We start from the raw sequence: 14003 nt of genomic DNA, 5'->3' as shown, positions 1-14003 counted from the left end.
ACAGAGGTGCAGCTTTTACTGTTGCTAAGGGTGGAACACTTGCACAGAGTGTGAAGAACAGAGCAAATGAAAAGCATGAGAATGTTGTACTTCATGGTAACTGCTAAGCAGAAATTGAAGTAAAATTTAATTGTAATTGATGTGAGATTAATTGTGGCCTGGAGCAGGAAGCAGTGGCTGTCAGACTGCACAGAGCTCGAGGGCTGTCTCAGAGCTTGGCACTCTTGAGGACTGCCAGCCATTAGCACTGTAATTATGTTATTTTTATAATTCAGGCATGTAGCAAAGGGTGATTACGATGCAAAGGAATAAATGTCCTGCCAGTAGCACCACCCGAAAAAATTATTATTATTAAGAAGAATGACTTAATGTGGAAAAACATTGAAACAGCTATTGAAGGGCTGAGTTTGTATCCACCTCGTCAGCAGCAAGGTGCTAAGGAGCTGAGTCTGCCAAAGTCAAATTGAGCCAGACTAATTTAAATGGTTTTTTTTGGCAGTGTCCCTGGGCTATGGAGCAGTTTGCAAACCAGTAGCAGGAAACTTTAGGGACTGGTGAGAGACACAACACCAGAAAGCTGCTGAGGACGCAGCAGTGACTACAAGTGGCAGCCACAGTTGGAGATTTGAATCTTTCAAGCTTAATTTGAAGGTTCAAAGGGGGCTTCAAGCAGGAACCACAGAACTAATGTTTTAATGTTGAGAAAAGTGTAAGGAAAGATTAAAACAGGTGGGTTCAGTCTAGGCAGGAGAGAGTAGATGAGGACAATCATAAGACATATCATAGAATGGTATAAAAAGAATAGTGATGAGTTATTCTCCATGTAATCAGTTTGGGTTAATTCTATATGTTTGGGGAATAATTAGAATAATAGTGGAATGCTGCAGGAAGCATAATTTAAGTTATGGAATCAGGCATATGGGAGATATCTGAACCACAGGGGGACAAACACCACTTAAGACCAGTCCAGACACATGCTGTGCTTCAAAGAAAGAGAAATTGAATAAATGTTTCTACAGCTTCCTTTCAATCATGTGCTTGATTCTACAGTTAACATGAACAACTTTTACACTTGCATGAAGTCACTATATTTTTTATGTACGTTGCACTTAAAGAAAGAAAAAATAATTAAATCAAACTATGTAGATTTGCTGCTTGAATTTGTCAAAATAATTCAAGTAACTGGATCTTTACATGTTAGTATTGCTTTCTGTGTTGTCAACATCACTAAAAGCAGCTCAACAAATGTACCTGGTCTTGCCATACTTTCTCTGAACAGAAGAAATGTTATTAATAAATTGACTTCAAAGTAATTTGCTGTATTGCAAATGATTTTATATTACAATTTAGACTAAGTTCTGTTTGTGTATTAGTATTTAAAGGCAACCAAAAGAAAAGACATACTAAAAAGAAACAAGTAAAACCAAACCCCTAAAAGTATTAATGACAATCTATACTCACTTTCAAAAATTCTGGCATTTTATGACTGACTTCCTGAACATTGCATTTCCAAACCAGACTATTTTATTTTTACTTCTTATCAAAATACCTATTTGTTTTCAGATTAGAACAAAAGCACAGAGAGCAAAGATAGGTTAAAAACTGTGCATTTGACTTGTTTTGCAATTGGTGTTCAGATGCTTATTGAGTTCTGGAGGCAATTGATTAGAGTCATAGATATAAAAATATAGAATTGTCTTTATTAATGAGGTATGCATTTGTTCAGATCAGGTTTCTTGGGATACAGCCTTCTATTTGGATTTCAGCTGGCCAGCCTTTGTATCTGTTCTTTGTCTGGTCAGAGTGGTTTATCTGTAAAAATAAAATAAATTTAAAAAAAGAAATCAGTAATCAGTATTTAGTTTTTTCTATTTACATACCAGTTTGTTTAACTTTATACAAGAGGAGGGAGTAATGAAGGAGGACTGGGAAGCTGAGGAGAATGTTGCACATCTTGCTTAACATAATGGGTGAAGATTCTGCCAGTTTCTCTCTTACACAGAGTGCTTTATTTATTTCACAGATGGCTGTCATGATATACACTAAATTGAATATCTTTGTCCAGCACAAGCTCTGAAATGTGAAGAATATTGCAAAAGTATTCTGCACCAGCACAAGCTGGGGTGACCTGCTGGGAAAAAGCTCTGTGGAGAAGGACCTGGGGGTCCTGGTGGACAATGAGCTGTCCCTGCCCAGCAGAGACCAAAGAGGCCAATGGGATCCTGGGGGACATCGGGATGGGCACTGCCAGCAGGTCAGGGGTGACCCTGCCCCTGTGCCCAGCCCTGGAGGCACCTCTGGGTGCTGTGTCCAGCTCTGGCTCCTCAGCACAGCAGGGACAGGAGCTCCTGGAGCTGAGCAAGGGCCTGGAGCATCTCCGTGCCCAGGAAAGGCTGAGGGAGCTGGGGCTGCTCAGCCTGGAGAGGAGCCCCAGTGAGAGGGGCCTCAGCCCTGGCTGTCCCTGGCTGTCCATGTGTGTCCCTGTGTGTCCCAGTCTGTCCTTGTGTGTCCTTGTGTGTCCCTGTGTGTCCCTGTCTGTCCCTGGCTATTCCTGTCTGTCCCTGTGTGTCCCTGTCTGTCTGTCCCAGTCTGTCCCAGTCTGTCCCAGTCTGTCCCTGTGTGCAGGAGGGCAGAGCAGGCCCAGGCTCTGCTCCAGGCCCAGCAATGGCCCCAGAGCCACGGGCAGGGGCTGAGCCCAGCAATTCCCTGCACAGGAGGCACAACTTCTGCCCTGGGCAGTGCCCAGCCCTGAGCAGAGCCCAGAGAGGCTCTGGGCTCTCCTCCCTGGGATATTCCAGAGCCATCTGGACACAGCCCTGTGCCCTGTGCTCCTGGAACAGGGAGGTGGCACCAGAAGAGGCACCATGGTCCCTTCCAGCCTGACCATCCTGTGATCCAGTGATATTCTGGGAAAAAGAGCCCCACTGTGGGAGCTGTGGAGGGAATCAGCATCATCAAGGGACCTGAACTCTGTGTTGGGTTTTCTTATTTCTGTCTGCCTCAGTCACACAGATGAGCATTACAGAAACTGAACACAAGAGCACAGATGCAAACAGAAATCTCTGTGAAAAACAGTTTCTTTAGTCCTCCTGCGACCTGTGGGCAAGTTATTCCCAAAGTTTTAGGTTTTGATATATAGACAAATATAAAGTGAAAATGAAACAAATCTGACCTTTTCTTTTTGGATATTATCTGGCAGCTTGAAGCCTTTGGCAGCTATAAAAACCCAACTTGATCTGAACTTTATATTCTTTATTTCTTTACTTCCCAGTTCTTCTACTAATTTTTTGGTGTCATCTTTCAACCTAGGAAAACGTAGTGAAAAAATGAGTGTTAAAAATTCAAGATGTGAAAAATGATGAAAAAGATCATGGCTGATTCATGCTTTACATTCAGCATTAAGCCTGCAGAAGCAAAAATGAGATTCAAATAGCCCTGAGAGCTGTGGTAGCAGCATGACATTGAATTCACAGAGAGAATTTAATTTATCAAATTTTTTCCTTCTCACTAAGTTCCTGATGTTAATACAACCTGTTTGTAACAGCACAGCAGAAAGAAAAAGGTATCTCAAATACTGTCTGGTGCTTCAGTCCTTCCTAAATAAGGACAAGGGTGTCAAACACGGATTAAGTCTTTTCCTGGATAATTACCATATCATGAACTCAGCTAAAAACCCCCAAAGATTCAAAAGCACCTGAAAAATCAGATTATGATGTTAGAAGGAATGCAAACTAGAGACATCATAATTGGAGGTGTGGATAAATAGTATTTCAGAGTAAGATAAATAATATTTCAGAAGGTTGTGACCCAGATGGAACAGCAGTGCCCTTTGGAGTGCTTTTAAACAATGTCTACCCATCCTAGGGAGCACCAACACACAGGTATGTGCAGTCATGGAAAAGATATGGAATTGAAACTTTTAGACAAGAATTGAGAGAACAACTCTGAGCGTAAAATGGAATTTACCATTCCTTTACACCAATTCACAACAGCCCTTTTCCAGAGTTTCACTGCTCTGCCCCTCAGGCTCATTAACCTCCTACCTGGTGCTCCCATCATCGTGAGTGGCCATCAGAAGGAGGGTCCCTTCTGGTGCTTTCCTGATGAAATCCATCATCTCCCTGGAGTGGTCTGTGGAGTCAATCACACAGATGGTGATTCCTGGCACACACATCACGTTCCTACTCATGCCCCCACGCTCACGAATATTTTTAAGGAGTCAGGGAATCAGCTTCCAGTGCCTCGGAGCATTCTGGTTCTCCTCACTAATAGGTAAGGAAACTTGCCATTCAAAGTATAGAAAATGTGTTAAAAGCTATTCTCAAAGTAGATAATCTTTCCAGCAACGTGGAAGGCTGTTAAGAGACAGATTAGCAAATTTCCTATGATGATGATGATGATTTTATAACTATGATGATTTTGTAACTGAAATAGAACAAGATGTGTCAGGAAAAGGAATTTTGCTGAGTGAAGTATCTGGATGTCATAACTGCTTAAGTGCCATTACTACCAGACTGAAATAAGGGAGACCAAAGGAAAAAAAAAAAAAAGGAAAACAACAAGATAATTTAACAAAGAAGATCATTAACTATCTCAACCAACAGGAGAAATTCAGCTTTTCAGGCAAAATTTGTCATCATATCTGGCCAGAACATATTTTATGAAGACAGCAGCTGTTTGTTTCTAGCTGATCCCTGTTGAGAATACAAAGTCAAACAGAAAAGAGGAGGATAATTACATGAATCTGTCTATTCTTAATGCTGAAACACTAACAAAAGCTCTCTTGGACTCTTTTCCTTACCTCCTGCCCACATTTCAAAAAAATTTGTCGACATGAATTTTCCTGTTTTATCTGTAATTAAAATAAAAGATCGAAATATAAGCAAATGTTATTTTATTCAATAGGCAAACACAGCATTTTCAGCTAAAGCTAGGCATTCCTAATTTTGTGTATTATTTGACTTCTTTTGTTTCAGTTCTTAAATTGGAAGAAATATTAAATAATAACTTTAAGATTTGGAGAGAATATTTTGTTTCATATCGTCTCTAATAATCAAATGTGACTAAAATTTTTATCACTTCTTATTTTAAAGAAAAATTCATTTTTTGGTGTGTGTTTCTGTGTTTTTATATCTAAATATACGATATATATATATATATATATACACTAAATATATATATCGTGGCCATAGACAGGAAAATTGGTTAAGCCTAAAACTGTTTGAATTAGCTTAATCCTATTCTGTGCAGTGTTTGAGACATTCAGCTTTTCATCCATTCCATTTATTGAGAACAGTCATTATCTTGCCTGATCTAATTAATGGACATGTAAGAAAATATGTTTTACCACAGACTGATGCAAGATAATGGATAGATTTGCCTGCTCCTATTTGCCACCATCTTGCTTGTGCATTCAAGATGATTATTTCTCCTCTTACTCTTATTTTAAACTCATTTTTATATTTTATACCCAGTAAAGATTTTGTGATTGTTAGAAAAAGAAGGCAGTAGTTAACTGGGGAAAAATTTGGAACAGATTCTTGTCAGTGGTTAATTTAATCCTCAGCAAAATTATACAAGTTTAGACAAAGTCAAGATCTTGCTTAGCAATAGTGGGACAAAAAAAATTAAGATATAAGCGTTTTGTGATCAAAGCCAGCTTGACTGTGCCTGTGAACTCCCTTTTTCCCTCTCTCCCACAAGATTTAGGCATTCATTTTTCCCTGGACTCATTATTGAATACACTGCATTTCATCACCATTCCCATTCATCGAAATCAAAATTTAGGATTTAGGTGCCTCCAAACCTAGAATAAAGCACACCTGCTGCTTCCATTGACTTTTACTATAAGCAAATGGCAATTTAGTATTAATTAAAATTTGAATTTGTTTTTCTGTATATCCTGAACAAGTCTGGAAAAGGAATTTGTACCACGGCTACACCTTGAGGCAGAGCTGCAACTCTCAGTTCGTGCTTCACCCGTATCAGTGGAGCAGCAGATATATTTTATGAAGGACTGAAGCTGAAAGCTGAGTCCTACTGCTGGAGATCACAGATATTCTTGCTGTGCTACAAGTCTTTTGTCTAATAAAATACACCACATCTGTGTGCACATTTTCTATTCTATTTTCCTGTATTGATTATGAACATGTTTCTTTTGTTTACCCAGAAGACTGTTTTTTATCACACAGATTTGTTTTTCTTACAGTAACGTGAATCAAGTTTGCAATATTTTCCTTTCCCTTCCATACTAGCTGGTAAAAAAACCCCACAAAACAAAATATCCAAGCCCTCCAAGAACACTGGTAATTTATTGCAGTACACAAGTATGTCTCTCTGTAACATTTTTTTCTCTTACTTACAATTCACAATGGCAATGTTTATACCACTTCCAGCCTCATGATTCCCTGCACTTATAATCCTGGAATTGAAATAAATACAGTGTCAGTAAAATAAAATACATCTGTCCATCAGCTCTGTTGCAAAGTTATGTTTACCAGTGCAAAGTCATTTTCTGATACTTATGGTTTCTTCAGTTATTTAATTCAAAATTCTATTTTAAACAAGAGTTTAAAAATCTTGTGCAGTCTATCAGTCAGTATCCTTTAACAATGACTCTTTCAAAACGAGCCAGATCAAGAAAATATTTCATACAAGTGCAGCCAGAAAGATAAAGGAGGAAAACAAAACAAAACAAAACAAAACAAACAAGATGAAGTGGTTTTGTGGCTGTACTCTCTCTGGATTATGTCTCCAGGAAAGGTCACTGCAAGGTTTTGAAGTTATTTCACCTGTCCAGTTTGAAAAGCTGTTAAAGAACCTGGCTTTCAGAAGGTGCTGAGCAGTCAACATTCTGTAAATCTGCTATCCTACACCATGAAAATTAAAAATCCTGCTGAAAACTGACAGTCATCTGCAGCTTATATAGAAGAACAAATAAAATCACTGGAGATTAGGTTAAAAAAAAAAAAAAAAAGAAGAAGAGTTAAATACTATCAGATAAATTCTGAAGTTTTCCACCAGAATAGGAGCCCCTGGTAGCAGCTCAGTTGCTGCTACTGAGCCAAACCCAAACACGTTTGCTCACAACACAAAGCACTTGCTTAGGTGTAAAGTGAGAGGGGTACTCACTCCTCGTCCTCAAAACAAATTGTAGGCCTCCTCTGTTTGCCACCGCCACTGAGGATGCGATAGGCGAAGTTCCCAGGTGGGCAGGGAGACCAGAGGTCACACTTCTGCCTTTTGGGGGCTGGGGCTGCAACAGCAAAGATGAAAGAATGTTTTATTGGATGCTGCATGAACAATTTCTACATGGGATGAATCCCCTAAAGTCAACGTGCTGAACTCAAACATCTGAACACAGAATCCTGAGATCGTGGCAACTTCATCACAGGTTGGTTTGGGCTGGAAGTTATCACTGATTTCCAAATAGGTATAACTGAAAATAAGGTGATTATTATCTGCTATTCCACATCACAGGAAACAAGGGCTACCAGGATGAAGGTTTCCTACCAACAGCTTGAAGTGAATAGTTATCGTTCTTATTTTAAGCCCTTTTTAAACACAATGACTTAGTCATAGAATGACAAAAGTATACACATTAAACCACCTGGTCAGAGCTCAAAAATAATGAGAGTTTACTCACAAAGTTTAGTTAATGATTCAGCTGTTTATCACAAATATAAAATATGTGTAATAGAAACAAAGCTGCAGCTTTGCACTCTTTTTTCTGCAAACAAATAAGGTGTTCTTACATCAGTGTTCAAATAATTGCCTTTGTACACATGTAAAAATAGGCTGACATTGTGTTTCTTCAAAAACAGTGTCTGAGAAAAGGTTTAGCTTTGTTTTAATTAGCTTTACAGTCAACTTCATTCGTATAATAGCACATACCAAATAATTTCTTAGCTAACAAGCCATTCATTATTTAGCACATAAATACACAATATCAGATACAGTATAAGAAAGAAAAAAAAAAGGAAATAAATACAACTACATACCCCTCAACACTGGTTTCTTTCCAATCTCTTGAAGTGCAGCAATAGATACTGTATTTTGGGGTATATGAGCAGCAACAAAGTATCCCAAATACCAAGCAGCCAAGGATGTCAACAGGAATCCAAATAATCTCAGAACAACTGTGAAGGGGGAAATAAAAAGGAAAAAAATCCATCCAACAAAAACATAAAAACGTTTTCATAGCAACACAAAAAATCTTGTTTTTTTTTTTCTGGCATTGCTACCCAAACTGGCTGTTTTTTTTTTTTTTTTTTTTTTTGTTTTTTTTTGTTTTTTTTTTTTTTATATTTTTTTTTTTTTATTTTTTTTATTCACTGTGCTAACCACAGCCTTCAGAGATGTGGCAATAGAGTATTTGGTGCATTCCTATCTCCAAGGAGAACCCCTTTTGTTTCTAAAACTTGATCTTCAAGCAGAAAATTCCCCCAAGACTCCCTTCAATCTACATCCATAATATCTCAAATAAACACAAGGTTTAACTCAATCCTAGCAGGATTTTGACTCTGAAAAGTAAGTACTGTGTACTACAGAGGTGTTTTGCAGTTACTATTGATTTTTTGAGATGTGCAAACACTCCAGGAATGGTTTTAAATGCTGACCAAGCAGGGAATTCCCTGCACCCACGTTTTCAAAATGCTGGGATAAAATAGAAGGCCCAAACAATCCCTTTCACACAATGAGCTCTGATTCATACACAGAATCAGACCTGGGTTGGAAGGAACCCTCAAAGTTAATCTAATTTGACCTCCCTTCAATGAGCAGGGAAATCTTCAACTGCATCAGGTTGCTCAGAGCCCTGTCCAGCCTGACCTTGGGTATTTCCAGGAATGGGGCAGCCACCACTTCCCTGGATGACCTGTGCCAGTGTTTTGCCACCCTTGTTGTGAAAGGCTTCCTCCTCATATTGAATATCTGCTTTTCCTCAACACCAGAAGTGCTGACAGCTTTCCTGATGAAATACACCACCTAATTTATGATGCTAAACGAGGAAATATCACACTGCAGTAGTGGAACAGGATGTTTTAGAGGCCTGAGTCACTTCCTGATCTGCAAAGCACCATCCTTGAAAACAAGGGTCTGTTAAAGTGGAAAAAAAAGAAAATTATTCATTTTATAGTCCTGAAAACTGAGTTCAACAGGACCAATGTCCAAAAATATGCAGTATGTTTACTTTGCCAGCCCTCTAGAAAATTTCTAGTATTTTGTATGTATTATCTAGTCTGAATCTTCCTTATAACAGTTTACACTCATGAGATAGTTCTCTTCTTTCCTTCTTAGCACTGCCTTTTATAAACATTAAGATTTCTGCCCTGCCCTTTCTTTAGAACAAGGCCAAAGTTTTCACTTGTCCTCCTCAAGTCCTGTTTTGCGAGTTCTGCTACTCCTGTGAATTCTGCTCAATTGGTCTGCATCCAAGTTCTGAAAAATTCTGTTATTCTGGTTATTTATGCCAGAAGGAACTTTGATATTTTTTTTCCATAAGAGCAGACTTTATTCACACAGGTTCTGTTGATAACCCACCATAAAGACTGAATTTTTCCTTGCTAGCTACCCCCTCTTTGTATTTCTCCATGTGGTTGTTCCTGCATTCTCCCAGCTTTAAAAATAAAAAGCCCAATGATACATTGCAGAAATATTTGTGTGACTGCAGGGAAAATATTGTGAGAAACTTGCTGTGTTTTCATCAAAGGATTAAAATTGAGAGTTACATAATGGATCTTCAGATACTATAAATTTTCCTCAGTATTACCCATGAGAAGTCTCTCACTCCACCACTAGTAGTGCTGCAAACCCACACTAAAATAATACTGAAATTACTCTGACACTTCATTTCTGCAGTGATGTGAACACAAACACTGACAAAGCCCACATGCACAAATCAGGAAGCTGCTGGAACCAAGCAGATTAACACAAACTTTAGGTCTTTTTTAATACTAAAAAAATTACCAGATTTATACACAAAATATATTTAATTCATAAAGGAGGCCAAGTCACAAATTTCAAAGACAAAACCCCAGAAGAATGAAGTGAAAATGACAATTTTATTTAGAGATTTCAGTGACTATTTTTGGGGAGAGGATAGGGCATGGTGCATTGCAAAGATCTATGAGAGCACCAGTCAGGTTTTGTTTTGCTCATTCCACAGTTAGCTTGGCAGGTTTACCTTTACCATATATTTGCACTATTTTTCATCATTATTATGGAGCAACTCTGTTGCAAAACAGGCTCAACAGTGGAGCATTTTATCTAAATAGAAGAGAAAGTACAAAAGTCTAACTGCTGTTATGCCTGATGTTATTCCCTGGTGGCTGAGGAAATCATGGAACAGATCATCCTGAGTGTGATCACATGGCACAAACATGATAACCAAGGGATCAGAAAGGGCTTAGGAAAGGCAGGTCTTGCCTGACCAACCTTTTATGATCTCCTTGATGCCTGATCTCTTTTTATGACCAGGTGACCCCTCTGGGGGATGTAGGGAAGGCTGTGGATGTTGTGTGCAGTGACTTCAGCAAAGCCTTTGACACTGTCTCCCACATCTCCTGGAAAAGCTGCAGCCCACAACCTGGACAGGAGCATCTTCCCTTGCTTAAGAATTGTCTGCATGTCTGAGCCCAGAGGGTGGTGGGGAATGGTGCCACACCCAGTCACCAGTGGTGTTCCCAGGATCAATTCTGGGGCTGGTCAGGTTCAATGTTTTTATTGCATGAGGGGATTGAGGACACACTCAGTCAGTTTGCAGACAACACAATGTTGAGTGGGAGGGTTGATCTGCTGGAGGGCAGGAAGGCTCTGCAGAGGGATCTGGACAGGCTGGATTGATGGATGGAGGCTTGAATCAGGAATAGGGTGGCCACAGGAGCAGGACCCACCTGTACTTGGCACTGGTGAGGCCACATCACAAATCCTGTGTCCAGTTCTGGGCTCCTCACTACAAAAAAGGTATTGAGGGGCTGGAGTGTGCCAGAATGGAGCTGGGGAAGGGGCTGGAGCCCCAGGAGGGGCTGAGGGAGCTGGGAAGGGGCTGAGCCTGGAGCAAAGGAGGCTCAGGGGGGACCTTGTGGCTCTGCACAGCTCCTGCCAGGAGGGGACAGCCGGGGGGTCGGGCTCTGCTCCCAGGGAACAGGGACAGGAGGAGAAGGAACGGCCTCAGGCTGGGCCAGGGCAGGCTCAGCTTGGCCAGCAGCAGGAATTTCCCCATGGAAAGGCTGCTCAGGCCTTGGCAGGGGCTACCCAGGGAGGTTTGGAGTGCCCATCCCTGGAGGAGTGAAAGAAACAACTGGATGTGGCACTCAGTGCTTCTACCTAGTTCACAGGGTGGTGATCGATCAAAGGTTGGACTCGATGATCTTGGAGGTTTTCCCCAACCTAAATAGTTCTGTGAATCTATAATATTTATATAATATTTATATATCTATAATATTTATTCTGTATTTTACTTAGAACACAATCTTCTTAAACCTTTTTTGAAATATGCCTTTTAAGGCTCAAGGAACACATTTCCCAACTCTCCTGCATAGTTTGTACCTGGTTCTCAACACTCATGGAATATTTTCACTGTCAACCAACTTTTAGGTTTGCTTTCTGGGACTCAGAAGGTATCAAGAGACCTCACTGACCCAGCTGCTGGGTCCAGCTGGCTCTCTTAGGTTTACTGAAGTTATTTATCCTGCACACATACATTCATTTTTGGGTTTCTCTGCAGACATGTGCAAACCTCGACACAGTTAAGAGCGAAGCCATAAGCTCAGAGAAAGTTAAGATAGTCAAGAGAGCTTAATATTTGTGATTAAACAATTAAAAGCTATAAAACACAAAGTCCAGCCTATATGCAGGAAAGTCAGACTGTGCTTTTGCTGACATTGGAGGCTGTGGTTGCTCAGCACCAAGGAGCAGTGTGGGGATGCTGAGCTGCAGAGGTGTTGCTGTGCCTCCCTCACTCTGTTTCTGCCACGGAGGAGCTCCCTGAGAGTTACATCTTGTCCCTGTCATGAGGCAGGGACACTCACAATACTCACAGTGCCAGGCAGAGGAGGTGGCAGAGAGAAGCCAGGAGGAAGGACAGTCAGGATGGAGGCGCAGCAGGACATGTAAAAAAGCAGAGCATAAGGAAAAGATGACAGAATCACAGAATATCCTGAGTTTAAAGGGACCCACAAGGATCATCCAGTCCAGCACAGGACAGAACCCCAACAATCCCACCCTGTGCCTGAGTGCGTTTTCCAAACCCTTCTTGAGCTCTGTCAAGTTCAGTGCTCCCCACTTCCCTGGGGAGCTGTTCAGTGCTCGACCACCCTCTGGGTGAAAAACCCTTCCCTAGTATCTCCTCTCTTAATATCTCCCTATCCTAATATCTCCTCTCCCCCGAGAGAGCTTCCTGCCCTTCCCTCGGGTCCTGTGTCAGCAGTCCCACCTTCCAGCAGCTCGCAATTTCCCTTGTCCCTCAGGTGCCTCTTGGCAGCAACGAAATCACTAAATGTAAGCCCGGTATTGGGTTATTCTGTGTTTAGCTGATTCCAAACCCCCACGCAGCCACACTTTGCTAATAGACACACCCATCCGCACGCAGCTGGGCTTGAGCAGAGGAAAAAAGTAAAAAAAGAGAATATATTTAAGACTCGAGCATGACTTATTCGAGTCTAAGAGCTGAGTTGGCATCATCCCTCTCGCCCCTTCCCCTTGGCCATGGGGGTCTCATCCCGCCCGGAGCGGCTCTGGGGCGCATCCTACTCACAGTGCCGGGTCAGCTTCATTATTCCTCCTCCTCCTCCTCCTCTTTCCGTCCCTCTGCCAGCCTTCCCCTGCCAGCACCGGGAAGGCAGCGGGAAGGGGAGCGGCCGCCTGTAAGCGCCGCACCGCCCTGGTTTAACAACTTTAAATTACTCTCCGCAGAGAGCACCCAGCTGGCCTGCGGGACAGAAGGAGAGCACATATGCCTCTTTTTCTTTTCTTTTCTTTTCTTTTCTTTTCTTTTCTTTTCTTTTCTTTCTTTTCTTTTCTTTTCTTTTCTTTTCTTTTCTTTTCTTTTCTTTTCTTTTCTTTTCTTTTCTTTCTTTTCTTTTCTTTTCTTTTCTTTTCTTTTCTTTTTTTTTCTTTTCTTTTCTTTTCTTTTCTTTTCTTTTCTTTTCTTTTCTTTTCTTTTCTTTTCTTTCTTTTCTTTTCTTTTCTTTTCTTTTCTTTTCTTTTCTTTTCTTTTCTTTCTTTTCTTTTCTTTTCTTTTCTTTTCTTTTCTTTTCTTTTCTTTTCTTTTCTTTTCTTTTCTTTTCTTTTCTTTCTTTTCTTTTCTTTTCTTTTCTTTTCTTTTCTTTTCTTTTCTTTTCTTTTCTTTTCTTTTCTTTTCTTTTCTTTTCTTTTCTTTTCTTTTCTTTTCTTTTCTTTTCTTTTCTTTTCCCCTTTCCCCTTCCCCTTCCCCTTCCCCTTCCCCTTCCTTTCCCTTCCCCTTCCTTTTCCCTTCCTTTCCCTTTCCTTTTTTTCTCTCTCTGTCTTTCTTGCTTTCTCGCTTCCTTTCTCCCTTTCTCCCTTTCTCCCTTTCCCTTTCCCTTCTGTGGTGAGGCTCCTTTCAGATCATTTGCTCCCAACACCACCACCATGGCCAGGGAATGTCTCACTACGTCAGGTTACTCAGGCTTTGGACACTTCCAGGGATGGGACAGTGCCCCACCGCCCTCACAGGGAAGAATTTCTTCCTCATATCCAACCTAAACCTACTCTCTGAGTTTGGATCCATTCTCCAGGTGAACCAGTTATTTTTGAGTCAGTTGAACCCAACCCAGGGCTTTTTCCATTGGAGACCCCTCCTCCTTTTCCCACCCCTTGTCCCAGCTCTGAGATGACACAATTTCCACTATGAGCTCCATCCCATCCTTGGCTCATCTTTTCTTGTGTACCAAGTGTTGTGCACCATCACCTGGAGATTTCCTTCCTGCTGGGGTAGCTGTGTCACTAATTTTCATTTAGAAAACCACTCAAACCTCTCTGTGATT

The 14003-nt window shown here is 40.8% G+C and overlaps 1 protein-coding gene across 2 annotated transcripts; it reads right to left on the bottom strand.

Annotated features, from left to right (window-relative positions):
* Positions 1-1680: 1680 nt before the first annotated feature.
* On the bottom strand, positions 1681-12860 carry FAM3B (FAM3 metabolism regulating signaling molecule B). Of its 2 annotated transcripts, none has more exons than XM_053935055.1 (8): positions 12755-12860; positions 8001-8138; positions 7132-7255; positions 6363-6421; positions 4802-4852; positions 4044-4131; positions 3173-3305; positions 1681-1812 (listed from the first exon to the last, which is right to left on the bottom strand). In XM_053935055.1, the coding sequence occupies exons 1-8, from the start codon at positions 12771-12773 to the stop codon at positions 1723-1725; spliced, it is 702 nt and encodes a 233-aa protein (XP_053791030.1). In that variant the 5' UTR covers positions 12774-12860; the 3' UTR covers positions 1681-1722. The 2 variants fall into 2 exon arrangements, with proteins under 2 accessions (XP_053791030.1, XP_053791031.1); XM_053935056.1 differs by having other exon boundaries at positions 8001-8048; positions 12755-12859.
* Between the last annotated feature and the right edge of the window lie 1143 nt (positions 12861-14003).

This window comes from Vidua chalybeata, chromosome 2 (assembly GCF_026979565.1).
Source record: "Vidua chalybeata isolate OUT-0048 chromosome 2, bVidCha1 merged haplotype, whole genome shotgun sequence".
Taxonomy (NCBI): Eukaryota; Metazoa; Chordata; class Aves; order Passeriformes; family Viduidae; genus Vidua; species Vidua chalybeata.
Note: the sequence above shows the minus strand (reverse complement) of the source record. Positions and strands in the feature narration are given on the sequence as shown.